Here is a 27,935-nt window from a genome sequence, read left to right as displayed (position 1 = left end):
CCTATGAATGGGAGTTGGGGGAAGAGAAATCTAAGAGGGTATAGCAGAATAAACATTACTATGTTACTGGTTTTTAAGTTTATTTATTTTGAAAGAGAGTAGGGGAGGAGCACAGAGGGAGAGAGAGAATCCCAAGCAGGCTGTATGCTGTTAGCATGAAGCCCTATGTGGGGCCCAAACTCCTAAACCGTGAGATCATGATCTGAACTGAAGTCAGACGCTTAATCAACAGAGCCACCCAGGCACCCCTACTATGTTATTTTTATATTAAGTTGCTGCTTAGGAAAAGCTAACTTACTTTATTAAAGTACAATGAGTGAATCAAACCAAGATTTTATGGCTTGAAAGTCCATGCTATTTATTTGTGTGCTCCATCTCACTGTCTCATTAGAAATGAACTTGGGGGCAACCTGGGTGGCTCAGTCAGTTAAGTGACCGGTTCTTGATTTCGGCTCGGGTCATAATCCTATGGTTCGTGGGATAGAGCTAGAGTGCAGAGCCTACTTGGGATTCTCTCCCTCCCTCTGCCCCTCCTCTGCTCATGCTCACTTTCCCTCTCTCTCCCAAAATAAATAAACTTAAAAAAGAAGAAGAAGAAATGAACTTGAGACTTTGCTAAAGAGTGATAGGGTTAGAACTGTACCTGGATGGTGTGCCACAGTATTTGGTCTGATCATTCCCATTTTTGACACTGAATCAGGATCCCAAATGATCTAAAAGATCTTTTCCCCTTCTACAAATGATCTTTTCCTTGAAATGATTTTGGTGCTGCCATAATAAATAGGTCGTGAAGTAGGAGAGAGAAATACACTACCACCACCACCCACCAAACTGACATAGAATTCTTAAGAGTGACTAAAGTCTTATTATTTCTAATGCAGAAATCACCTCCACTATATCTTAGACCACTTTCATCTAGTCTCTGTTTGAGTCTGTTGGGAAGCTCAAACCTGAGCAAATCAGGTTAGAACTCCATATCATCAGGCTTAGGAGAGACTAGGTCAGATAACAGTAACAAACACCAATTTTTAGTAGCTAAAACAGCAAAGATTACTGTTTAGTCTAGTAGTGTTGTCATCATTCTCAGCTGGGGACCCAGGCTTCCAGAGGAGCCACTGGAGAACTGCACTTTGCCTTGGTGAGCAGTGGGCAGAAAAGCATGGCAAAGCTTGCACTGGTCTTAAAGTCTCCACCAGAAAGTGATGTATTTCACTTCTCACATTTAATTGGCCCAAATCAGTCACCTGAGCAAGTCTGGCTTCAAGAAGGAAAGGAAGGAGGGGCAGCAAATCTTGAACAGTAATACAAAATGCCACAAAAACCTTCCAACATCTGGTAGTAGCATCTAGTTCTTTCAGACTTTTTTCTGCTAGTTAGCTCAGACCCCACTCCCCTAAACAACGTCTGAAACTTTCTCCCTCCATGGCTTGCCTTTCCCGTGACTGATTCTGTTCCATTGTTCAACTGATCAATGCTTATTTGAATATCTGTATGCAAACCCCAGGTTTAAGTGCGATGGGTGATGTAGAAGTGAGTTTCTTTTTAAATCTTACCCTTCAAAACCCACATAAAAATCACTTTTCTCATTAAACCTTTCTAGATTACTTCACCCCATACCAAATTACTTTTACCACAAATTCCTGTACCATAGTAGATGCAAGTGCCTACCTATTTCAAACATGAGTGCTGTTCTACAACATTCTTTTATGTATTTTCTGTGAATGCTTTGCTTCCTTGACCAGATATAAACTCTGAGAGAGCAGCATTTCTTATAACTTCCCTGTGACTCTCAAAGCGTTGCAAAAGATGAGGCACGGCGGCATTTTATCTTTTTTTTTTTTTTTTTTTTTTTTTTTTTTTAAGTGCCTAAGCAGAAGGAACTGACTCAAACTTCAGGAAGTAGCTGTGAGGACAGGGTGTCAGGAAATGACAGAAAACCTGCTGAATACGGAACTGAAGCAGCAGCTCAGAGTTTCTTGCTCTGAAGTGGCAGTAGAGAGGGGAGCCCAGTGGACGTGAAGAGCTGGGAGCTTAGAGCAGACACTTGGCTACTGGAGGTGGGTACTCTGAGCAGTGGGAAAGTTGGGGAGCACAGGGCAAGAGCTGAATTAAGAGGAACCTACCTGGCTCTTAGTCCTCCATGAGAGATAAAGTCCTTTCTCACAGGCTCTTAGACTTTTATGGCCAGAGGCCTGGGGGTGAGTGATTGTGACTAATGAGCATATGGGGATGGAAACTGAAATGGGGGTCTGGAGCCCAGGGCACATGATGCAGCAGCCACCCAGGACTCTTAGTTTCTGCTGACAGTCTACAACCTTCTCCTAAGGCCTGTTGCTCCTAGGCCCTGAGGCAAGAGGAGGACCATAGGAGATGAAGACAAAGTCTCTGTCCTTAGAGAGCATATGGTCTTGCAAAGAGACAAAACTCACATAGGAGACACTGTGACACAGCAGGAAGTAGTTGCTACTTACACCCGTGCTGAGCACCAGTGCGGATGGAGGCCAAACAATGGTTCCACTAGGGCTAGTTTCTGTGATTGTAGGATCCCAGAATCCCAGAATGTCCGAAATGAAGGGGACTTGATGAATTAGCTACATTAACCTCTTCATTTATTTTCCCCTGGGGAAAATGGAGTATCAAAGATGTTCAGTGATTTACCCAATTAATATTTTTAATTGCCTACTCTGGTACCTGACAAATAAGAACATATTCCATGTTGATTCCCTTACCCCTGTTCCCACAGGGGCTTAGTAACAGAGCTGGGGTGATCTTCTGACTGAGGTCCATGTACTTTACTGATGCTGTCAGGCAGCTTCGTGATGAGGCCCTTAATTGTGCCTGCGATCCTGGGCACCATTCCTCACCAAGTTACTCCCCAGTCCCCTACCTCTAATAGCCCCTCTTGGCTTTTCTATTTCTGGCCAGCAGCTTAAGGACACTAATAGTCTCTGCGTCAGAAACTTCCCTTTGTTTAAAAAATACATGAAGATGGGAGGCTTTTGGGTGAGTTAGGCTGAGGCCCCAGAGGAACAGCAGGAAAGAGGAGAGGACCGTCAGTCCTCCTTGCTTCCTTTTTGATCATGAATATTTCAGAAACTTCTCCTTTCCAGTTTTCTGTATGAAGTCATTTTGTCAAAAAGCAGCCCAGGAGCCAGGACCATAGGCCTTATCTCTTCAATCCATAATTGTTACCCCATAAGGAAAGGCAGAGCTGTTCTGGGCAGGGACTCCTCTCACAGTGCAGCTGACTCAGTCACTACTTCTCCAGTGTCCTCTTTGCATCTCTTTAACCACCCTTCCCCCCAAATCCTTGGGCTAGTTTCCAAGGAGGCTATCAAATAGCATGGAGAAAGATGGAGCTTCCAAGAGGAAAGGAAAATCGGAGAGTCTGAGAGACTGTGTGGAGACATTGTGGGGTCCTAGGAGCAGTTTTAAGAGGTCTCATTTAAGAGACAGTGAAGAGTATAGGGAAATACACCAGTGGGATGAGGAGTCCAAGGAAGGATGGACAGGAGAGTTGCTAGTTAGCAAGTAGTAGCAGGGTCAAGAAGTCTCAGTGTCCCCCGAGAGCAGATAAGCATTTGTCAATGGACATACAGAGATCCAGGATCCCACACATACAGAGCAACTTGCTATTCCTCATGCATAAACTGGCAGAGCCAATGGAAACACTGGGGATGCCACAGAATAACAATTTGGCTCCCCTTCATCCTAGTGTTCTCTAACAATTTCTTTCTTAATAAAAAAATCTAATAACTCTCAGTGTTCAAAATAAGGGATTTATTATATGCTGTTTGAACCAGTTATCTTCTTTAGAAATATAATTGAACTGTTTTTAAAAATTAAAGAATAGATGATTCATTCCCAGTAAATAATACTTCCTTATGTGTTGTTCAGGGCAGGAATTTCAGCTGACTGCCCTACTGACCTCATGCACCTATTCAGTAGCTGCTCTTAGAATGAAAATGGGATAATGACTTGCACTGGGGTTGGAATTTTCTCAGTAGAATTATGCAGGTGGTAGAGAAGAAAGTGTAGGTGTTCACTTTATTAGGGGCTGGACCAATGCACCTTTCAACAGCTGTAACAGGAGTCATATGTAGAAACTGAGAGGCATGGTGCTTTAATTTGAAGGGTACCCTAGTACTCCTCATTGATGGCCACTTTAAGCCACTACCCTGCTAGCCTTGCAACACAAATGAATGTTCCCAGCAGTTTTGACACCCAGATTATTTAACATTACCTACACCCATGATGGCCTCTCTCCAGACTCAGTAGGCCTAGACCGTGTTAATTTGTCTTGAATAAATCCCCCCCCCTCCGCTCCTCTAACTGAGCAAAAGTGTTTTCCTAAAACTTCCATCTGCTTTGCCTCAGCTTCCATTTTGTTCTAAGAAAAAATAGCAAAACCACTGGACTGCTATAACATTGACTTCAGCAGCATTCTTGTTTTCCCTCTTCTTGATTTTCTCTCCCTAATTCCCATTTTGTCATCCTCAGATGTGGAAGTCTGTAGTAGGGCATGATGTATCTGTTTCTGTGGAGACCCAGGGTGATGATTGGGACACAGACCCTGACTTTGTGGTGAGTTTGGAAATAACTTTGCTTGGAAAAATCAATAAAAGGTGGAGGTGAGGGGACAAGGGAGAGGCACCTGGGCTACTCTGTTATTACTTACCTTTTAGGGGGCTTAGAAAGGACAATCTGGGACTGAAATAGCACTCATGGTAGAACTGACTGGTAGGACAGTTGGGTGTCATGAGTGGGGGTGTGCATGATAGCTGATGTTGAGGATGGAAGGGGACAGGTGTAGAGGAGTTTGACATTGTGATTGACGGGCTATGACAAGCTAGGCAGAAGCTGAGGTGCAGGCACATGTGTCAGCCTCTCTCAATGTGGCACATCTCTTGCCATCACTTATTGCTGATGATGTCTTTTGTAGAATGACATCTCTGAAAAGGAGCAACGGTGGGGAGCCAAGACCATTGAAGGCTCTGGACGTGCAGAACATATCAAGTAGGTGCCAAAAGGATTGGGGTGCAGAAAAAGGGTGTAGGAAGAGCCTGAGGAGAACTTGGACACTCAGGGGAGGGTGAGAGAAGAAGGAAGGAAGGAAGGAGAGAAGGTAGTTAATGTCTACGTGTCTTTGCATTTGTTTTTTCTTGAATCTATCCCTGTGTGTCCCTATGTGTATCATTGTGGGTTTCTGTTTCATGTCCCTCCACTTATCCCCCTAACCGTATTCTCTCTCTCATTTCTAACAACTATGCTATTTCCCCAAGTGGGTCTATTATAAGGGATTCAGAGATGAGGTAGCTCAAATACTGGTTGAGGTTGTATCACTTTATCTCTCCAACATCTCTTTATCATCTATCTATTCAAAGAAATAGAAATGTGTGTCTAGAATGTAGGTGACTTCAGATAGACCAAGAAGGATTCAGTGAAAGATCAAGGTAAATAACTCAGAATAGATATTGTAAGAAGAGGACAATATCAGGTCCCATACCTGGCCTGAATGATTTTTAAAATAAAAATTTGTATTTGGCTACTTGACAGAAGCTGGAAACCATGAATGGTAATATGAAGAAATGTGACAGTTAGAAAACCTATTGATTAAAATTATTTTAGTAATAGGGTTTAAGGGTCTTAAAGATGATAACCCAACGTTTTATCAGAAATAAGAGCAAAACAACAAAACAGTCTGATACTGTAAGAAAGAAGGAAGTTACAGACATATCTAAGGGTTTCTGTGGGATATATTGTATATTCATATTGAAAGATTCCCTCTTCTCCTCCATAGATTATTCAGGATCATTTAAACAGGGCTGTCTACTTTGGATGTCAAATATTAGTAGCAGGGTAGACACAATAAACTGCATAACAAGAGCAAAAATAAAAAAAGCAAAAATTGGGATGCCTGGATGGCTCAGTTGGTTGAGCATCTGACTCTTGATTTTGGCTCAGGTCATGATCCCAGGGTCATGGGATCAAGCCCCACATTTGGCTCCATGCCGAGCATGGAGCCTGCTTAAGAGTATCTCTCTGCCCCTCTCACCCGATCACTCTGTCTCTAAAATAAAAAATTTTTAAATTTTTTAAAGCAAAAATTAACAATTACAAATAAATTGGCAAAATTAATACATTTTAAAACTCCATTTTAACTCCCCCATACAGAATTTAACAATAGTGTTTTTACCTCTTTTCCCCTAGATTTAAAAAGTGTCAGTGGATGACCACATTGTATAAACAACACACTAGGAAACTTAGCATGTGTTTATATAATTTGATAATATTCAGTAATATGCATCGTTGTTTGATAAGACATAATGATTTATCTCAAGAAACTGTAATGAATATTGTTCTTAAACCAACCAATTCTGGAAGCAGTTGGAAAGATGAAAAAAAATGGAACAGGTTCATTCAGGAAGTTTCTTGATGCTCCTTTCCAATCTCATAGATCAAAAAAAAAAAAAAAAAAAAAAAAAAAGATCCTTTTCCTTTTCTGAGTAAAGGCTACTCAGCCCTAGTATCCCGAGAACTCTTAAGATGAAGATACCAATATTCTAATACCTTTCCCAACCAGCTTGTCTCATGCATAGTAGGAGCAGAATATTTTAAGGAAGACTGCTAAATCTTTGCCATGATCTTATAGAAAGAGCTTGAATTTGTTAGGTTCGACTAACAGCTCTGCAGCTACAAGTAATGTGAATTTAGACATATAACCTCTCGGAATCTCAGTTTATTTGCTTATCAAAGGGGAATAATAATAGCTACCCTGCAGAGTATGGTTAAAATTCAAGGGGCTAACATGTATCAACATTCTAGTGCAGTATTTAGCACCTCTTAGCAGCTCAATAATATTTCTCTTCATTTTTAAAAAATGTTTATTTATTTTTGAGATAGAGAGCATGAGCTAGGGAGAGGCAGAGAGAGGAGACAGGATCCAAACTGAGCTCTGCCCTGATAGCAGCCAGCCCAATGTGGGGCTCAAACTCACATACCCTGAGCAAAAGCCTAAGCCAGAAGTCAGATGTTCAACCAACTGAGCCACCCAGGCACCCCAATATTTCTTTTTTTTTGTTAATATAGTTTATTTTTATTTATTTCTTATTTTCTTTAACGTTTATTTATTATTGAGAGACAGACAGAGACAAAGCGTGAGCAGGGGAGAGGCAGAGAGAGAGGGAGACACAGAATCCGAAGCAGGCTCCAGGCTCTGAGCTGTCAGCGCAAAGCCCAAAGCGGGGCTCAGACTCACAAACCGCGAGCTCATGACCTGAGCCGAAGTTGGATGCTTGACCCACTGAGCCACTGAGGTGCCCAAATATAGATTAGTTTAAATTATATTCTTTCTTCCTAAAAACCTAACATAAACATGTAAAAAAATTACAGTCTTTCTTCTTCCTAAGTGGTGTTTACTTGGACTGTTGTGTTGTACAACTCAGTATATCCATTACTCTGTTGACCCTTGGAATTATAAAATGTAGTGACCTTGGATGTTACCTTATTAACCTAACTGGATCTTTTAAGGATAGCATACATGGTAGAGATATTTACACAAAAACCCACTTCCTTCCCATTCACCCAAGCTACCAAGATGTAAAAGCCCCATCTCTGCTAGTAACTAGCCAGGTGACCATGAACAGGTCACTTTTCCTCTCTGATTCTCAGTTTTCCCACTGGGATCAAAAAGACCTCTAGAGGACCTTCCATTATTAAGTCTCTAATATTCTTGGATTCTCTCTGGCTAACATGGGCTAAGCCAATCTTTAAGGTCAGATGAGAATCACTAAGGGCTTTGGAAAGGAGGGGGAAGTTGGAGAGGAGAACAGTAGCTGCAGAGTTGAGATCACTCAGAGCAGGAAAAGGAAGTGATTGTGGTTCTCACTAATCTCACTACCTTCCCCCACACCATTATCTTTCTTTTTTAAGTCTACCTAAAATATACTTAGTTTGGGGAGTGACTTGGTAATTCAGTGAATAGCTCAAAGGATAATGTCTGTCCCTCATCTATTGTATAGAGAAGCCTGGGCCAGGCAGCTGCAAGCAACCTAGTGTTTCCTAGTAGCTGCCTGATTTTCAAGGTCTCTGGCCCTTTTTTCCATCTTCTTTTTGCCACTCTTGCCCTCTCATGCTCATGTGCCTCTTTACAGTCCATATATCCCATGTCCACCCCTGGCTGGATGTAAACACTGAGCTGCTTCCTGTCACTATACGTTAGTTATGCCTATTCTAGAATTTTATGTAAATGCAGTAATACAAAATATATTCTTTTGTGTCTGTCTTCTTTCACTCAGTATAATTATTTGAGACCTAACTATGGTCTTTGTGTATCAGTCTTTTGTCCCTTTTTACTGTCCAGTGGTTTCCCATTATATGGGTATATCTTAGTTTGGTTTATCCATTACCCTGCTGATGGATATCTGGGTTGTTGACAATTTGGAACTATTAAAAATAAAGCTGTATGAACATTTGGGTCCAAATCTTTTTGTTGACATGTGTTTTTATCTCTCTTGGGAAATATCTTGGAATAAAACTGCTGAGTCATATAATAAGTATGCATTTATTTCAAGAAATTACCAAACTGAAAGGAATTTACCATTTTTTATTCCTACCAATAATGTATGGATTTCAATTGCTCCACATGCTTCTCTACACTTGGTATTGTTAGTATTTTTAATTTTTATCACTCTTGTGGGTATGTGGTCATTTTAATTTGTATTTCTTTGATGCTTAATTTTATTGAGCATCTTGTTATGTGTTATTCATGTATCTTTATATGTCTTCATTTAAAGTGTCTGTTCAAGTGGTACCTGTGTGGCTTAGTCAGTTGAATGTACGACTCTTGGTTTCAGCTCAGATCATGATCCCAGGGTGGTGGGATTGAGCCCCGTGTTGGGCTCTGGGCTGAGCATGGAGCCTGCTTAAGATTCTCTCTCCCTCTCTCTCACTCTCTCTCTCCCCCCCTCTCCCCAACTTGTGCTCTCTCTCTAAAATAAAATTTAAGGGGGGCCTGGGTGGCTCAGTTGGTTAGGTGGCCGACTTCAGCTCAGGTCATGATCTTGCAGTCTGTGAGTTCGAGCCCCGCGTCGGGCTCTGTGCTGACAGCTCAGAGCCTGGAGCCTGTTTCGGATTCTGTGTCTCCCTCTCTCTGACCCTCCCCTGTTCATGCTCTGTCTCTCCCTGTCTCAAAAATAAATAAAACGTTAAAAAAAATTTTTTTTTAAATAAAATAAAATTAAAAAAAAACGTTTTTACTGTCCCAGGACTTTATATTCCTACATATATTTTAGAATAAATGAGTCAATTCCTACAAAAATGTCTGATCATATTTTGGTTGAAATTGCATTGAATCTATAGATCATTTTAGAGAAAACTGGTATCTTAATGATCTTGAATTTTCCTGTCCATGAACATGGACTTATTTATTTCTTCTTCAATTTTTTCAGTAATATTTTTCGATGTTCAGGTCTTGGACATATTTTATTATTAAATTGATGCTAAAATAGTTCATGTGATTTCACGGGATAATACATAGTATTTATTTTTAACTTTTAATTTCCAAATGTCCATGGCTAGTATAGTCATACTCAGCAATATTGCAGGTTTGGTGTCTGGCCCTCACAATAAAGCAAATATCAGAATAAAGCAAGTAAAATGAGTTTTTTTATTTCTCAGTGCATATAAAAGTTATGTTCACATTATATTGTGGTCTATTAAGTGTGCAGTAGCATTATGTCTAAAGAAATAATGTACATACCTTAATTTAAAAGCACTTTGTGGGGTGCCTCGGTGGCCTTGGTTTTGGCTCAGGTCATGACCTCACAGTTTGTGGGTTTGAGCCCTGCGTCAGCATGGATTGGGATTCTTTCTCTCCCTCTCTCTCTCTCTGCCCCTTCCCCGCTCATTCTCTCTCTCTCTCTCTCTCTCTCTCTCTCAAAAAAAATAAAATAAAATAAACATTTTTTAAAAATAAAAATACTTTGCTAAAAGATAGTAAGCATCATCTGAACATTCAGTGAGTCATATCTTTTTGCTGGTGGAGGGTCTTACCTCCATGTTGATGGCTTCTGATGGCTTCTGACTGATGGTTGCTAAAGTTGGGGTGACTGTGGCAATTTCTATGGAAAAATTTTCTGTATCAAAATTGGAAGTTTGCTACATTGATTGGCTTTTCCTTTCCTGAATGATTTTTCTGTAGCATGTGACACTGTTTGATAGCATTTTACCCACAGTAGAGCTTCTTTCAAAATTGGAGTCAATCCTCTAAAACCCGGCTGCTGCTTTATCATGTAAATTTATGTCATATTCTAAGTCCTTTGTTGTCATTTTGACAGTCTTCACAGCATCTACACCAGGAGTAGTTTCCATCTCAAGAAACCACTTTCTTTGCTCATCCATAAGAAGCAACTTCCCATGCATTCAAGTTGTATCTTGAGATTGCAGCAATTCAGTCACATCTTCAGGCTCCACTTCTGATTCTAGTTCTCTTGCTGTTTCCGCCACAACTGCAGTTACTTCCTCCACAGGAGTCTTGAACCCTCAAAGTCATTCATGAGGGTTGAAATCAACTTCCTCAAACTCCTGTTAATATTGATATTTTGATCTCTCCTTGTGAATTATTGAATGTTCTTAATGCCACCTCTAATGGTGAATCCTTTCCAGAAGGTTTTCAATTTACTTTGCCCAGATCCATCAGAGGAATCACTATCTATGGCATCTGTAGTCTTAAAGGATAGATTTCTTAAATATTGTCACAAGACTTGAAAAATGAAATTATTCCTTGACCCATGGGCAGCAGAATGGATGTTGTGTTAGCAGGTTTTGAAAATGACACTAACCATGTGGTCCATCTCCATCAGAGTTCTTGGGGGCCAGGCGCATTGTCAATGAGCAATAATATTTTGAAAGGCATCTCTTTTCTGAGTAGTAGGTCTCAGCAGTGGACTTAAAATATTCAGTAAACCATGTTGTAAACAGATGTGCTGTCATCCAGTCTTTGCTGTTCCATTTATAGAGCACCGGTAGAGTAGATTTAGTGTGATTCTTTTTTTTTTTTTTTCAACGTTTTTTTATTTATTTTTGGGACAGAGAGAGACAGAGCATGAACGGGGGAGGGGCAGAGAGAGAGGGAGACACAGAATCGGAAACAGGCTCCAGGCTCCGAGCCATCAGCCCAGAGCCTGACGCGGGGCTCGAACTCACGGACCGCGAGATCGTGACCTGGCTGAAGTCGGACGCTTAACCGACTGCGCCACCCAGGCGCCCCAGATTTAGTGTGATTCTTAAAGGGCCCTGGGATTCTCAGGATGGTAAATGAGCATTGGCTTCAGCTTAAAATCACCAGCTTCCTTAGCCCCTAACAAGAGAATCAGCCTGTCTATTGAAGCTTTGAAGCCAGGCATTGACTTCTCCTCTTTAGCTATGAAAGTTCTAGATGGCATCTTTCAGTAGAAGGCTGTTTTGTCTACATTGAAAATCTTTTGTTTAGTGTAGCCACCTTCATTAATTATCTTAGGTAGATCTTCTGGATAACTTTCTGCAGCTTCTACATCAGCACCTGTTGTTTCACCTTGAACTGTTATGTTATGAAGATGGTGTCTTTCCTTAAACCTCAAAAACCAACCACTGCTAGCTTCCAGCTTTTCTTCTGCAGCTTCCTCACCTCTTGTATCCCTCATGGAACTGAAGAAAGTTAGGGCCTTGCACTAGATTAGGCTTTGACTTAAGGGAATGTTGTGGTTGGTTTGATCTTCTATCCAGACCACTAGAACATTCTCCATATCAGCAATAAGTCTGTTTTGCTTTCTTATCATTCTTATGTTCACTGGAGTAGCACTTTTAATTTATTTTAAGAACTTTTCCTTTGCATCTGGAAGGTATTATGCTGACTGAAATAAGTCAGTCAGAGAAGGACAGTTATCATATGTTTTCACTCATGTGGATCTTGAGAAACTGAACAGACCATGGGGGAAGGGAAGGGGGAAAAATAGATACAAACAGAGAGAGGGGGAGGCAAACCACAAGAGATTATTAAATACAGAGAACAAACTAAGGGTGGATGGGGGGGCAGGAAGGGGAGAGGGAAAATGAGTGATGGACATTGAGTAGGGCACTTGTTGGGATGAGTACTGGGTATTGTATGTAAGCCAATTTGACAGTCAGTTACATAAGAAAATTTAAACAAAGAACTTTTCCTTTGCATTCACAACTTGGCTAACTGTGTGGCATAAGAGACCTACCTTTTGGCCTGTCTTGGCTTTTGAAATGCCTTCATCATTAAGCTTAATGATTTCTTTTGAAATGATTTTGAAGCTTTTGATTTAAAGGAGAGATGTGTGACTCTTCTTTCACTTGAACACTTAGATGCCATTGCAGAGTTATTAATTGGCCTGATTTCAAAATTGCTGTGTCTCAGGGAATAAGGAGGCCTAAGGCAAGAAAGAGAGATGGGGAAATGGCTGGTTGGGGGAGCAGTCAGAATACATGCAACATTTATGACATCTCAAGAAACCACTTTCTTTGCTCATCCATAAGAAGCAACTTCCCATCCATTCAAGTTCATGGTGCCCCCAAACCATTATAATAGTAACGTCAAGCAGCACTGATCACAGATCACCATAATCAATATAATAATATTGAAAAACTTTGAAATATTGTGCAAAGTACCAAAATGTGACAGATACATGAAGTGAGCAAATGGTGTAGGAAAAATGGTGCCAATGGACTTGCTCAATATAGTGTTGCCACAAATCTTCAATTTGTTAAAAACACAATATCTGCAAAGTGTAATAAAGTGGCGTGCCCCTAAAATGAGTTATGCCTGTGTGTAGAAATGAAATTGATTTTGATCATGCCCTTGTATCCTGTGAACTTACCAAATGTACTTAATAGTTCCAGTAGTGTATTCTGTAGATTCTTTAGATTTTCTGCATCTATGATCATATCATCTGTGGATAAAATCTTATCTGTGTGACTCATCTCTGTGCTTTTATTATTATAACAAAAACAAAACACTTGGTTCCCATAAACTGCATCGCTTTATCAAATTCCAAGGTATTTCAAAACTTAAAATAGGTATCTGAGACTTAATGTGTCAAACGTTTCTTAGATATGCTGCTTAGCACATTGGATTGTAACTTTTTCTATCTCTCCCACCTGACCACTATCTCCATATACATTAATAATCTTTGTATCCGCACAGCCTAAAAGTGCCTTACACTCAAAAGTTTAATGAATATTTATTGAGTGAGGTACTAATATGATTAAGGCCTATTTAGAGTGGCTTCAGCTATATTCTAAAGAATTTGATAAGAAGTTGGTCTTTTTTGGCCCCAGCATTTTTATTTAAATTGTATTATCTATTGGCATCATCCTCTGATTAGCTTTGCTATCATCCATTAGGTGGAAATTCCTGAATTTCATTTTCAAATCCCCTTTAAAACTTGTTTTAACAATGATATAGTTATGACCCATGTGGCAATCATTGGACTCATTAAAACTTCGCACATTTTGCTCATTTGAAAGTAATGTTTGGCATCATTTTTGTCATTCTTCATCTGAATATTTTGGTTGGGAAATAACAGTTATTTACATGTTCTTGGAACCAGTAGCTTTTTTGACACAGACATTTCTAAAGTGTCAGTGTTAATGAACTAGCAACACAGGATCTCTGCCTCCACTGCTGCCAGAGGGTTTAGAGCAGGCACGGAACAGATGGTCCTTCCAGCTCTTAGCTTAATTTCATCTGGTTCAAAGCCAGCTTTCTAAAATTAACTATGACTAAAGCCAAGAGGGCTTTAAAAAAAGGCTTTTGGTGGGCTTATACTAGAAGGCCACCAGATGGATCTATTCTTCCATGAAAGAAGAGAATTTCTGCTGTGGGATGGCCATTCTAACCTGTAACCAGTGTATCTGGTTTTCCCGAGCTGGTGAAGTCCCAGTAACATCATCATGTCTCAATTCCCTAAACCTCTTTTTCTTGCTACAGGAAGTGAAATTTTTTAATTTAGGGTTCTCTTGTCCAAATGTTTCTAAGAATCCCCAGAAGTGCCTCTATGTGACCAAGTATACATACTGATTGTCCCTTATTGGTGCTAGTGCTGGTGCTGACCTGTCACTTCATATCCTCAGAGCAGACAGATATGCAGAGGTACTCTCTACCCTCATAGTGAAGATGAAAGTGAAGTAAGAAGGAGAAGGCTTCCTTTTGGTGTTACATTCTCTTAGTGACAGAGGTGTCCCAAATCAAGTTTATTTGGGTCTTCAGGTGTTACAACAATTAGTGATAAGACTGAATTTTGTTAGTTTTTATTAGCTTTTTTTTCATTTCAGTATAGTTGATACATAATGTTACATTCATTTCAGGTGGATAACTTAGTGATTTGACAAGTTTATACATTATGATGTGTTTACCACAAATATAGCTACCATCTGTGTAGTTACATCGCTATTATAATGTCATTGACTACATTCCTTGTGCTTTGACTATTACTTCTGTGACGTATTTATTCTATAACTGGAACCCTGCATCTTCTACTCTCCTTCTTCCATTTTGCCCATTCCCTCTGGCAACCATCAGTTTGTTCTCTGTATTTATAGGTCTGATTCTGCTTATTGTTTGTTTTATTAGATTTTAGTGTAAGGAATTTCAGATTTGGGGGTGGAGATGAAGGGCATTCATTTTTTACCAAAATATACACCAAATACTTAATGTATAGATAAATCTCCCAAAGCTACATCTTTCCTAACCGTCGTTAATGACTTCCTAGTATGCCATTGAAAGGTAATATTGCAATTTACTTAACTGTTCTCCAAGTATTAGCCCTATAAATTGTTTCTTAGTTCTTGCTATTATCTTCAGTGTTTCAGTGAATATCGTTAGATATTAAGACTTGCCATATTTAAAATTATTTCCTTGAGGTAGATTCTCAGGACTAGAATGTGGGAATAAAGGGGTATATAAATATTTTTGTACTTCTGGGGAGAGAGTATCTAATGCTAGAAAGCAGACCCATTCAGAAGGAAAATAACTTCCCAGTTACTAGAATATAATTGGTATCACTGTCCTCTAATATTTAAGAACATGAAAAACGGGACAAGTATCAGAAGTTTATTTAGTGGACAAATTAACAGACTAGAGGAAATATTATTGGCTTGTGGAGAGTTTAAATCAGACTATGGTATATAGGCCACACTAATCTCTTACTTCCAGACCCAGCATTGATATACTTTGGGAGCTCAGGTTATTGCTAAAAATAAAGAACACATCTCAAGACTTCCATTTTTCTGGGAGGGAGAGTTCATTGACTTGTGCTAGATGAGTCTCTGTCATGTGGTTACTTCCAGTATCCACCAGCTGAGGAACAAAGTGTCAGAGGAGCATGATATTCTCAAGAAGAAGGAGATGGACTCAGGGCCCAAAGCATCCCATGGGTATGGAGGTCGGTTTGGGGTGGAGAGAGACCGAATGGACAAGGTGAGTTGAAAGAAAGATGTTTGCTTAAAGATAAAAAATTGATTCATTTGTTGGTATTGTAGTTTAAAACTTATTCAAAGTACAGTATTAATTTGGGCTTTAAAATAGAATGTCCACATACTATTTGTATCATTTTTTTCCTGATTTCAACACATAAATATAGATGGTAGAAAATGTGGTCCAAGAATTTAAAAAGGCTAGCCTGTGGTAGACCCAGCCATGCTGTAACTCCTAGACTGAGGAGACAGGGTCACAATTAGAGAAGGGAAGAATATGTCTTAAAATCATTTACTGTTTTCAAATGTTTGTATAGAATGTTGATATTGCAACTTCTTATTATTTTCTTTACTGTGTATTTAGTGTTCTTTGTCTATATATATATTATATCTTATATGATATGTGCATGGGAAAAATATTGATGTGAATTTATTCATTAGATTCCATCAAATACAAATATTTTCCTTTATCCATTAGCTACCACTAAACTATGGTTAAAAATGCTTGTGTCTTATTTCTTTATTTTTTTAATTAAAAAAAAATTTTTTTAATGTTTATTTTTGAGACAGAGAGAGACAGAGCATGAACGGGGGAGGGTCAGAGAGAGAGGGAGACACAGAATCTGAAGCAGGCTCCAGGCTCTGAGCTGTCAGCACAGAGCCCGACACGGGGCTTGAACTCACGGACCGTGAGATCATGACCTGAGCCGAAGTCGGACGCTTAACCGACTGAGCCACCCAGGCGCCCCAAAAATGCTTGTGTTTTAAATCATAGTTTCCATTGACTTTGCTAATCTCAAAGATAGAGATATATTCCTGTAACAACAACAACAAAAAAGATTTTATCTCTAAGGAGGAAAAAATAATTCAATGAAAAGCCTTTAGTGCACCCTCAAGAAGTGTTTTGTTTTGTCATTGTGTAAAGTGCAATGTAGACATTGTATTCTCCACAAAATTCCTAGGAAAAAACTAAAATAGATAAGCATTCATGCATTCTTAAATTCACAAGCAAAGTTGACCTACACAGACCTAAGAATACTGTAAAATGAGTTCCTAGGAGCTCATATACGGCAATGCTTCACATCAATCTCTGTATTGATGTTTGTCCCAGCATGAGATTCAAAATACAGGAGAAAGGAAAGGCTTTCTAATTTCTTCTTATTTGGGACTCTGCATTATTTGGTTTGAAGTACTAGTCAGTTCCCAGATTATTAAAATAGCCATATCTAAATATTAGAAGAGATAAACCTTTTAAAACCAAATAGAAAATAAAACAATAGATGGAATAAAAAGTGAAGGGGCATAGAAAATTTATATGCCCTCTTGGACTACTTACAGTATTGTCTACCAACCCCCTTTGGTGCAGAGTCAGTCACTGTTAAATATCAGGGCTCAGTTGGCACTTCTGAAATGTGATGGTCACACAGAAACTATAATCCAGAACAGAAGCACTTGGCTGTTTTAATGAAATGTGCAATGTTGGCTATGGTATAAAGTTAGTCCCCTTTGATCTCTCTTTATTAACTACTTAATTCTATTTTGACCCATAAATCCCTTGTTTTTACCTTTCTTTTTGTTTCTGGCTTAACCACTGTTCTGCCTACCTCGAATCTATCCTGATGGTTCCAGCCCATCCTACAGGAGTTTCCTAAGTGATGGGTTCCTAATGGTATTAAAGAAGACTCAGGATGTGTGAGCCTCTAGAAAAAGCAACCTTGCTCTCTCCAGTCATATACTCCTTACATGATACACTGGTGGAGGCTATGAGACAGACCCAGAATGGAATTTCTGGTATTCTTAAATCCCAAACCACGTCTGTATCATTTTAATTTTTACAGTCATTTTTGTCTTTCACTCATTCCATCTGATTTTCTTAGAGTGCTGTGGGCCATGAATATGTTGCTGAGGTGGAGAAGCACTCTTCTCAGACTGATGCTGCCAGAGGCTTTGGAGGCAAATATGGAGTTGAGAAGGACAGGGCAGACAAGGTAAGTATCTCCCTGTGCCACCCAGCTCAAATCCTGTGGGATTTACCAGCACTCACTGTTGAATGTGGGTCTATGCTTCTCCTATGGAAAGATGGCAGTGGCCTCAGGAGGGTCCATCATGAGGATAGCTCCCATAATCTTCTTCAGCAAGTTCCTTTGTGCCACTTTTGGAGGCCACATGCTGAGCTCAATAGTGTTAATATAAATGATACAAAGATTCTGAAACTCTGTTTTGATAAGGAATCAAACATTGATAAGGAAGTCAAACCATTGATTTCCTCATTGTCTTGAAGAAAGACAAGGGAAATTCCAAAGCTCCTCTTTTGTTCAAGCATCAAAACCTTATCATTATGCCTTTCAGGAGAATGTGGGAGTCAGCTTAAGTATTATGACCACAGGAGCAAACTATCAAGTAAAACAGCTAATTAGGGTTATAATGTTTTTAGAAGGTAAAGGTTACTTTTCGCATGATGTAGCACCAAAACCCTGAAGCCCAGAGGTTTTAAAGACTCCTTTGTGGGAAAAAAAAAAAAAAAAAGAAAAAGAAAAAGCACAGTAGGATGGAATTTCCCTTCTATCTTGTCTTTTCCTGATCACTCCTTGTTCTTTGTTTCATCTTCTGCCTCCTGAGTCACAAATTGAATTACCTAAATAGTCATTATGTCATGTAAACCAAGAAACAATACATAGTAATGGCTCTTGAGATGTAAAATCTAGTCTTGCTTAGAAGACCTATAGGTACTGAGCCAGATGGGGATGTAGCTATGAGTGATGTTAGGTATTGGCCAACATATCCAGTCCTAGAGCAGCAAAGATCCAGGTTCTCCTAGTTGCCTCTCATCCCATCAAAACACATCTCTGGGTGTCGGCTGCCATTTAGGGAAAGAGAAGAGAGGCACAGTACAATCAATTAGGAATAGGATAATATCTCTTACATGTGCATAGTGCTTTATAGTTTACAAGGCACATTCCTAACTATTATCTCATTTTAATATCGTGAGAGTTAGGAAGTAAAGCACTAATTTACTGAGTGACACAATGCAAACACTTTACATACCTTGACCCACTTATTACTTACACTGGTCCCAAATAAAGAGGGATCATTTCTCCATTTCATACTTGAGGTTAGTAAGGAGGTTTACCTAGTTTCATTTCATATTTGAGGAGACTGAGGCTCAGTAATGTTAAAGGACATGCATAAAGTTAAACAACTAAAAATAGGGCAAGTGGGGTTGGGGGTTGAATCAAGAGCTGATGAGCCCATAACGCTCACGTTCATTGCTCTGTAGCACACTGCTGCTCCACCAGCCTGTCAGGTCAGGGTGTCATCTGTTTCTAGGTCAAACCCTCATTCTCAGCCCTAAGCTCCTATAAACTAACCTCTGGCCTGAGCTGGGGGGAAGTATGTGAGGGAGAGGGAAAACTGTCAGCTCCAGTTCTAATCAATCCTCTCTCCTTTTCTCTGTAGTCGGCAGTTGGCTTTGATTACAAAGGAGAAGTGGAGAAGCATGCATCTCAGAAAGGCAAGGACCCTGTGCTTCAACCTTTGCAACCCAATTGACCTATTCAGCTCAGACTTCACCTCCCAATAGCTGTCATCAACTCCCTTTAGTTCCATGACCCAGTTCCCCACTATTGTATTTATTTTTAAATCCAAGCATGTACTTGCTTCTTTCTTCTTTATCTCTTCCTATGAGATTGTTTAGTCCCCTTTTCCATCTGGATTGAAAATAAGGTATTCTATTCCTTTATTTTAGGAAGGTATCCCTAAGTTTTAACTCTCATTTTTTACTTAAGTTTAAAATTAATCACTATCTCATCCTGAGTAACAAAGAAAATGTAGAATAATTTAATTGCATTCCTTCTACATCCTACATTCTTTGTACCAACTGGCCAATTGTTGCCCAGTGTAAGGATTCCATGTGTTTTTAAACCCCACAAAAATGAATCACTATTATTATTTAGTGAATGCTTATTTATTTTTTATTTATTTTTTAATTTTTTAATGTTTATTTACTTTTGAGAGAGAGAAACAAGAGTGTGAGTGGAGAGGGACACAGAGAGAGGGAGACACAGAATCCAAAGCAGGCTCCAGGTTCTGAGCTCTCAGCACAGAGCCTGATGCGGGGCTCGAACTCACAAATTTCGAGATCATGACCTGAGCCAAAGTCGGACACTTAACCGACTGAGCTACCCAAGTGCCCCTAGTGAATGCTTATTTAAATTGTCCAACATATTTACCAACTTCCTAGCCCATTCCCGTTTATTATATTTCGCTGTTTCCTCATTGCTTTTATTTCCTTCTTACTAAAGTATATCCTTTGATAATTCTTTCAGTGAGAGCCTATGAAAGAACTCCCAGGTTTTGTCTGAAAAATATATTTTGCTCCATTTCTCATTGTAACTTTTCCTTCATCACTTTGAAGGTATTATTTCATCCTCCTTGGCATCTCTCTTGTGTACTCTAACCATCATTCCTTTGTGTCCCTATTTTTTCTGTGAGAGGTTTTCCTTTTTTTTAAATTTTTAATGTTTATTTATTCTTGAGAGATAGAGACAGAGTGTGAGCAGTGGAGAGGCAGAAAGAGAAGGAGACACAGAATCTGAAGCAGGCTCCAGGCTCTGAGCTGTCAGCACAGAGCCCAATGCAGGGCTTGAACCCGTGGACTGCAAGACCATGACCTGGGCCAAAGTCAGATGTTTAACCGACTGAACCACCTAGGTGCCCTGAAAGGTTTTCTTTTTGTCTCTGATATTCTGAAATATCATTAGGATACATCTAAATGTTGGACTTATTTCTCTTTCCTGCATGAGACTATTGTTCCTCTTCAACCTGAGAAATAACTTCAATTATAGAAAATTCTCAGGTTGGTTTCCTTTGGATAGTGCCTCTCCTCTCCTTTATTCTTTCTTCTGGAACCCATATTAGATGCATACTGGAATTTTTCCTTCTCTTTTTAATGTATCTCTCTCTCTCTCTCTCTCTCTCTCTCTCTCTCTCTCTCTTTCTTTCTCTTTCTTTAAAGCCTTTATATTTTTATTTATTTATTTACTTATTTATTTATTGTTTCAAGTTTTTATTTAAATTTGAGTTGGTTGACATAGAGTGTAATAATGGTTTCAGGAGGAGAATTTAGTGATTCATCACTTACATATAACAGTACTCATCACAAGTGCCCTGCTTAATAACTATCACCCATTCAACCCATCCTGCCACCAACACCCCTCCAGAGAACCTCAGTTTGCTCTCCATAGTTAAGAGTCTCTTATGATTTTCCTTCCTCTTTTTTTTCCTTCCCCTATGTTCATCTGTTTTGTTTCTTAAATTCCACATATGAGTGAAATCAAATGGTATTTATTTTTTTCTGACTGACCTATTTCACTTAGCATAATACTCTCTCTAGCTCCATCTACATTGTTACAAATGGCAAGATTTCATTCCTTTTGATGGCTGAGTAATATTCCAGTGTGTGTGTGTGTGTGTGTGTGTGTGTGTGTGTGTGTGTGTGTGTGTGTATACCACGTCTGCTTTGTCTATTCATTAGTTGATGGACATTTGGGCTCTTTCCATAATTTGGCTATTGTTGATAATGCTGCTATAAACATCTGGGGGCATGTGTTCCCATTGAATCTGTATTTCTGTATCCTTTGGGTAAATACCTCATAGTGCAATTGCTGGGTCAGAGGGTAGGTTTTTAACTTTTTGAGCAAGATACATACTGTTTTCCAGAGTGGCTGTACCAGTCTAGATTCCCAACAATAGTGCAAGAGGGTTCACCTTTCTCTCCATCCTTGCCAATACCTGTTGTTTCCTATGTTGTTAATTTTAGCCATTCTGACAGGTGTGAGATGGTATCCCATCATAGGCTTTGTATTTTTATTCATTTATTTTTAACTTTTTTAATGTTTATTTATTTTTGAGAGAGAGAAAGAGAGAGTGCATGAGCAGGAGAGGGCCAGAGAGAGGGAGACAGAGGATCCAAGGCAGGCTCTGACACAGTGAGTGCAGAGCCTGACATGGGGCTTCAACCCACGAACTGTGAGATCATGACCTGAGCTGAAATCCAGAGTCCAATGCTTAACTGGTTGAGCCACCCAGGTGCCCCTAGACTTTATATTTTTAGAGAAGTTTTAGACTTACAACAAAATTGAGAGGAAGACACAGAGATTTCCCATACACTCCTCCCTCATCACCCCCATACGTGTAGCCTCCTCCATTATTAACATCACTCACCACAGTGGTACATTTTTTACCAAGGATGAACCTACACTGACACATCAAAAATCACCCAAAGTCCATCCATAGTTTATCTTAGGGATTACTATTGGTATTGTACTTTCTATGGGTTTGGACAAAGTGTAGTAACATGTATGGGTACTTAAAGTTATATACTTCCCTCTAAACAAACTTTTGCTGCATTCCACATGTTCTGTGTGTTTTAATTTTTATTAAGCTAAAAATGTGTGTTCTAATTTCCCTTTTGATTTTTTCTTTGACCCATGGGTTATTTATAAATGTGATATTTATTTTCTAGGTATTAGAGAATTTTCTAATTTAACCCTATTGTGTGAAGAGAATATGATGTCTAATATTTCAACCTTTTTAATGTATTGCAACTTATTGTATAGGCAAGCATATAATCTATCTTGGTGAATTTTCTATGTGCATAAAAAATAGTATATTATGCAGTTTGGGGATATAATGTTCTGTAATTGTCAATTAGGTCTTGTTAGATGATAATGTTGCACCTTCTATAATTTTAGATTCTTTTTGTCTAAATATTCTATCAATTAATGTGACAGGAGTGTTAATATCTTCACCTAGGATCACAGATTTGTCTATTTCTTTCTGTTTCTGTCAGTTTTTGCTTACATATAAATCTGGATTCTGTTAATTGGTTATACCAACATACATATTCCTCATAAATGATGACTTGTTCTCTTGTTATTGTGTTATAGCTCTCTTATCTCTTATAATGCATTTTCTATTGAGGTCTACTCTGTCTCATATTCCTGCCATCTTTCCAATGCTTTTTCTTTTGGTGGTATATATTTTTCTAGACCAGCATGAAGTTAATTTCTCCTCTTAGAATTCCTGTGTAATATAAGTAGTGTATAACTGGAAATTTGCATTCTACACATTCAGGGTAAGCCTGGAGTTTCCAAGTCCCATAGGTAAAATTTCCCACTACCAAGTGCTGAACAAATGACAACCCCCTTCACCATTTCCCTGGAAAAATAAGTAGAATTTTTCTAGAACTCTTTTACAGAAGCAGGTAGAGTGTCATTTCTTGCTCCCCAGTCCCCTGTTCTTGTATAAGAACCCCTGACCCTAGATCCTAATCTCTAGACACTAAATTCGGGGCTTAAAACATCCTTGGGTTTTCTCAGTCCACTCATAAGTACTCTCATATCTACTGCTTTGATTCATCTCTTTGTTTCTGGAGACATGATTTTTTTTTTTTTTTCATTTGAGCTTCACTATTAAAAAAAAAAAAGATTGTTGTATTTTAGCAGATATTGCTAAGTGTTTATATAGGAGTAAGAACAGGCTACATTTCATATGTATTTGCCTTTTTTTTGCCTGAAAGTGTCTCTTTACATTCTCTATACTTTACCCTTCCTTGAAGAAGGGAGAAGATTGAAATGCTCTTCTCATCTTGAGACAGAAGTAAAGGTGAAGAGGAAAGGAGTGAACAATGTTGAATTACAGCTTCCAAAAGATGGCTTAGGACACTGTTTGTCTTTAATTCACTTAGATGCTGGCCCATCTTTCTTCCCAGGCCCCTATCCCCCCTACACCCACTTAACCTGACTTCTCTCTTCCACAGTACCTTCCTTTGGGCTGAGTGGGCTCTCATGACTACTTCTTCCACCACAGATTACTCTCATGGCTTTGGAGGCCGTTATGGGATAGAGAAGGATAAACGGGACAAAGCAGCTCTGGGATATGACTACAAGGGAGAGACAGAGAAACATGAGTCCCAGAGAGGTGAGTTGGGATTGGAGAGGAGGGAGGTCACACAGTAGCCTAGAGCCCTCCTTCCTTCCTTGCTGGAAGCTGACACAGAGGACCCAGAGTACAGAGGTGCAGATGTGCAGTGGTGGTGTAAAGGGTAAGTGTATGTATGTGGGGTGGATGGGAAGAAACCAAGAGGATAGAGAGGAAAGAAGCAAGATTAGGAGCAGGACAGAAGAGGCCAAAGAGAAGGGGTCACTGAGCAAGAGAAAGAGAAACAGGCTGGGTGATGACAAGTGAGTGATTTGGCTTTGAGTCTCACAGGCCCCTGTGCCTCACAAAGACAGAGAGGTCTCTCTCCTCCCTGGGACATATAGGGGATGACTGGAGGAACCTCCTTATTTTTTTCCCATTTCCTCCCTATATTACTTCCTTTTCTGTCACTTCTCTCTTTTATCTTTCCCTCTTCATATCTATCTCCAATCCATTTTCTTTTAACTGTTTTTCTCCCTATCTTTTTCTTTCTCTTTCCATCCAGGCTTTTCTCTACCCTCTGATTCTCACTCTTCCTCATCCATCTCTGTTTTCCATATTCCTGTTGTCTGGTCTTTCTTCCATGACTCCCCTACCTATACATTCCTAGCATTTTAACTCCTCTTATGACTCTCAGACCTTTCTGTCCTGCAGATTATGCCAAGGGCTTTGGTGGTCAGTATGGAATCCAGAAGGACCGAGTGGATAAGGTAAAGCACCAGAACACCAGTGTCTTGAGAAAAAGTCCCTAAACTGCACTTGAAATGGATTGAGATAAGAGAAGCTAAGTGTCCTGAGCTGTTGTCCTACACTACCCATTGACTGCTTTCAGCATTTAATGGGCAAGTCTTCCAGAGCCTGAGCTTCAAATAAAGAGAATGGAGGGAGTCAGAGAAAGAGACAGAAACACAGATAAACTTCAGGGAAAGGTGATGTTTGAAATTTCATTGATTGCTAGACATTGCTTAATTCAATCTATAATCTATTTCTATTCCATGCACACCAGTTCCTCTTCATGCATTGGCTGGGCCCTGCTGCATTCTAGGCAACTGGACTTAGAGGTGTGAGGTTCTAGGTTCTCTGAGGTTTCAAAAAGGGGAGCTGAGCCCACCAGTTTAGAAATTCTTTACCCCTCTCTCTACCACAAAACAATGTAGGAATACCCTGTTTAACTATTAAGCACCAAATGGTTAGGGATACCTCCTATAGTGGCCCCAATACCCAATACTGACTTTGGGTTATCACCATTCCCTTCTCCTCCCTCCCTGCATACTGTTCTCTCTACAGAGTGCTGTTGGCTTCAATGAAATGGAGGCTCCAACTACAGCTTATAAAAAGACGACACCCATAGAGGCTGGTGAGTCTTAACAATTCCTTTTCTCTATTTTCCTCAACCACCTCTTCCTTCTCATTCTTTCTTATGCCTAGACTACCCTCTCCATGCCTTTAACTACTTAAACTAGCTGAGGTAGACTTGATCCTGCCTGTATATTCCCAAATTCTCTCTCCTAGAAAAACTGGATTAAGTGGGTAGAGAGATGGAGTGACATTAGGAAGGAACTGTGAGCAGAGAACATAGGAAGGGAGGGTTGGGGAGACATTTGGGAAGAATAAGAAGGATAAGAATTTGGGACTGGGAAGGAGAGAGTGGGTGGTGGCCAGAGGGCATACAGGTTTAAGGAATGTGGATAGGGAAGGATGCTGGTTAGGAAAACAAAGCTTATAATTTAGAAAGGACAAAAGTGTGAGATTGCATGGCTTGGCTATATGGAAATCTAGGCTTCAGGGCTATATTCTCTTCCTAAAACCCACTTGTTCCTCCATCAGTACCTCTTACCTTCTCTCCCATGAGTTCCCTCTCCATCTGCTTTCTGCCTGGATATTTAACCAATTCCTTCTCTTCCTTCAAGTGCCATCCCCACCATACCTGATCCAAGACAATCCTAATTCTTCTTGCCTGTGTCTGCAGCTTCTAGTGGTGCTCGTGGGTTGAAGGCAAAATTTGAGTCCATGGCTGAGGAGAAGAGGAAGCGGGAGGAAGAAGAAAAGGCACAGCAGATAGCCAGGCAGCAACAGGAGAGAAAGGCCCTGGTAAAGATGAGCCATGAGGCTAAGCGGCCAGTAGACACTGTGGGAGAGCCAGAGGTGCCAGCCCCATTGCCCAAGAAAATCTCTTCAGAGGTGAGTGCTTGGTCTTCTGGGGTTCACATCCAAGATTCCTTGCCCAAATAAAGTAAGGATTCCAAATCATTGGTAGAAAATAAGGCACAGGCCTCCCTGGTGTTAGGCAAAGTTGATAACTCCTGTCTCTATCTTCGGGAAGATTTCAGGCTGAGTGATTGGGCCTCATATATACCAAAATGTTAGAGGGAAAAAAAAATCAAGATTTATATAGACCAAGATTTGCATATTTGGCCATGCAGCCAGTCATTACTACAGGAACAAGAAGGAGCTATCACTTCAGGTTGGAGCCCATCTAGAAGGATGATTGATTTGGATTGGCAGAGACAGGAAGGGAAGTGTAAGAGAGAAGACAGAGGTTTACATACTTACAAGAGAGATGCTTCATTCTTCACAGGCCTGGCCTCCAGCAGGGACCTGTCCACCATCACAGCCTGGACCTGTGAGAACCAGTAGGGAACACCCAGTGCCCACCCTGCCCCTGAGGCAGAATCCCCCAGATGTGAGTAGAGCCCCAAAGATCCTCTATCCCTTCCCCATCTCCTCATGGGAGGAAAGGTGGGCCATATGAAGTGACCAACCACCCTGGTTTGTCTGGTACTGTCCTGGTCTTAGCACTGAAAACCTTGCATTCTGGGGGCTACCTAGTCCTGGAAAGATCAGGAGAGTTAGTCATCCTAGCCGTGGTGTTCTCAAAAATGTGTTTTGCTTCAATCTTTTCCTGGTCATTAGAGGAATCGGACTTGCTTTCCATTTCCTTCTCTTCACACCTTCTATATTCCCCTCCTATCACCTCCTGGTAGATGTTTTGAGTGGGTAGGTATGGGAGGAAGTCAAGGAATAAAGATGGATGAAAGCTTGTGTTCCATAGGAGAGTCTATTAGGTAGAGGTGAGGACGAGGGTAGAATTGGTAGGATGGTGATGGGTGGGGTCTTAGTACCCCACCCATGGGTGGAAGTTGTTCTGATCCACACCCGTCCCTTCTCAGGATGAGGAGCCCCCAGCCCTGCCTCCCAGGACTCTGGAAGGCCTGCAGCTGGAGGAAGAGCCAGTGTATGAAGTAGAGCCTGAGCCTGAGCCTGAGCCTGAGCCTGAGCCTGAGCCTCAGCCCAAGTCTGAGCCTGAGCCTGAGACTGAGCCTGAGACTGAGAATGACTATGAGGATATTGGAGACATTGACAGATGTGAGCAGGATGGTGAACCAGACGGGGACTATGAGGATGTACTCGAACCTGAGAATCCTTCTTTTGCCTCCACTATGGCTGGTGAGTGGGGGGTGGGGGGTGGGAGAAGCAGCTCCTGCATTGGGTCCAGTCCAGGGGAGGGCAAAAGGAAGAGGAATTCCCCCACTACCCAGAAGGACCTGTTTTCCTTCTCCATGTTGGTGAGACCATGTTTATATTTCTCTTCATGCAGAATCATCTGGCTACCCAGCTGGGGCTGGAGCAGGGATCTCAGCGATAGCCCTGTATGATTACCAAGGAGGTAGGTTTGGAGTGGTCTGAGGGGTCTGGTGCCTGGAGGCCCTTACTATACAAGAGAGGAGGATGGATTCTGAGGGTCAGGGGAGGACCCAGGATTAGCATCCAGAAGAATAGCACCCTTCTTTCCCTGAAGTTTAAAGTGGGGACAGGAATGGAAGGATTACGGTCTGACCATCCTAACATCCCATCCATTTCCTCCCCAGAGGGAAGTGACGAGATTTCCTTTGATCCTGATGACATCATCACTGACATTGAGATGGTGGATGAGGGCTGGTGGCGGGGACGTTGCCATGGCCACTTTGGACTCTTTCCTGCAAATTATGTCAAGCTCCTCCAGTAACTGGCTCTCCCTGTCTCCTCTACCATGACTTCCCAAGTCCAAAGTGTTTCTGCCTTCACCCCCACCCTATTCTTACTGCAAGTGTAAGTTGCACTGAGTTCTAGAGACGAGTTGCCTGAGATTCTAGAGAGACTTTCCTCTCCCTCTCCACTAGGGGTTGGGACAGAGACAGCATGAGGAAGGGGTCTTCTTCCCCTCAGTGTCCTTTCTACCCTAGAAGTGCTCACGGACATACATTCATCTTGTGATCCTGTCTGCTTCCTCATGAATACTCCCTCAAATACCCCAAGTTCTGCCTTCCTCTGTTTGTGAGCTCTGAGCTTCCTGGTTTGCTTACATGGAAAGGTATGTCTAGATTGTCTGATTTGCCTGGCTATACTGTTTGCCCACTTTCCTTTTCTGCAGAGATTTTTTTTTAACCTTCTGTCTGCTCAATCTTAAATCAGAAATAAAGTGGGACTGTGGTTCATTTGTA

General features: G+C 40.6%; 1 protein-coding gene across 1 annotated transcript; it reads left to right on the top strand.

Moving 5' to 3' along the window:
• Nucleotides 1-1,916: 1,916 nt before the first annotated feature.
• On the top strand, nucleotides 1,917-27,935 carry HCLS1 (hematopoietic cell-specific Lyn substrate 1). The gene is made up of 14 exons (XM_060639852.2): nucleotides 1,917-2,057; nucleotides 4,501-4,584; nucleotides 4,943-5,016; nucleotides 15,349-15,478; nucleotides 17,352-17,462; nucleotides 18,931-18,985; nucleotides 23,344-23,454; nucleotides 24,109-24,164; nucleotides 24,742-24,811; nucleotides 25,424-25,635; nucleotides 26,033-26,137; nucleotides 26,625-26,901; nucleotides 27,053-27,121; nucleotides 27,324-27,935. The coding sequence occupies exons 2-14, from the start codon at nucleotides 4,501-4,503 to the stop codon at nucleotides 27,458-27,460; spliced, it is 1,491 nt and encodes a 496-aa protein (XP_060495835.1). The 5' UTR covers nucleotides 1,917-2,057; the 3' UTR covers nucleotides 27,461-27,935.

Source organism: Panthera onca, chromosome C2 (assembly GCF_046562875.1).
Source record: "Panthera onca isolate mPanOnc1 chromosome C2, mPanOnc1 haplotype 2, whole genome shotgun sequence".
Taxonomy (NCBI): Eukaryota; Metazoa; Chordata; class Mammalia; order Carnivora; family Felidae; genus Panthera; species Panthera onca.
The sequence above is the reverse complement of the archived record's forward strand: the minus strand, read 5'-3'. Positions and strand labels throughout refer to the sequence as shown.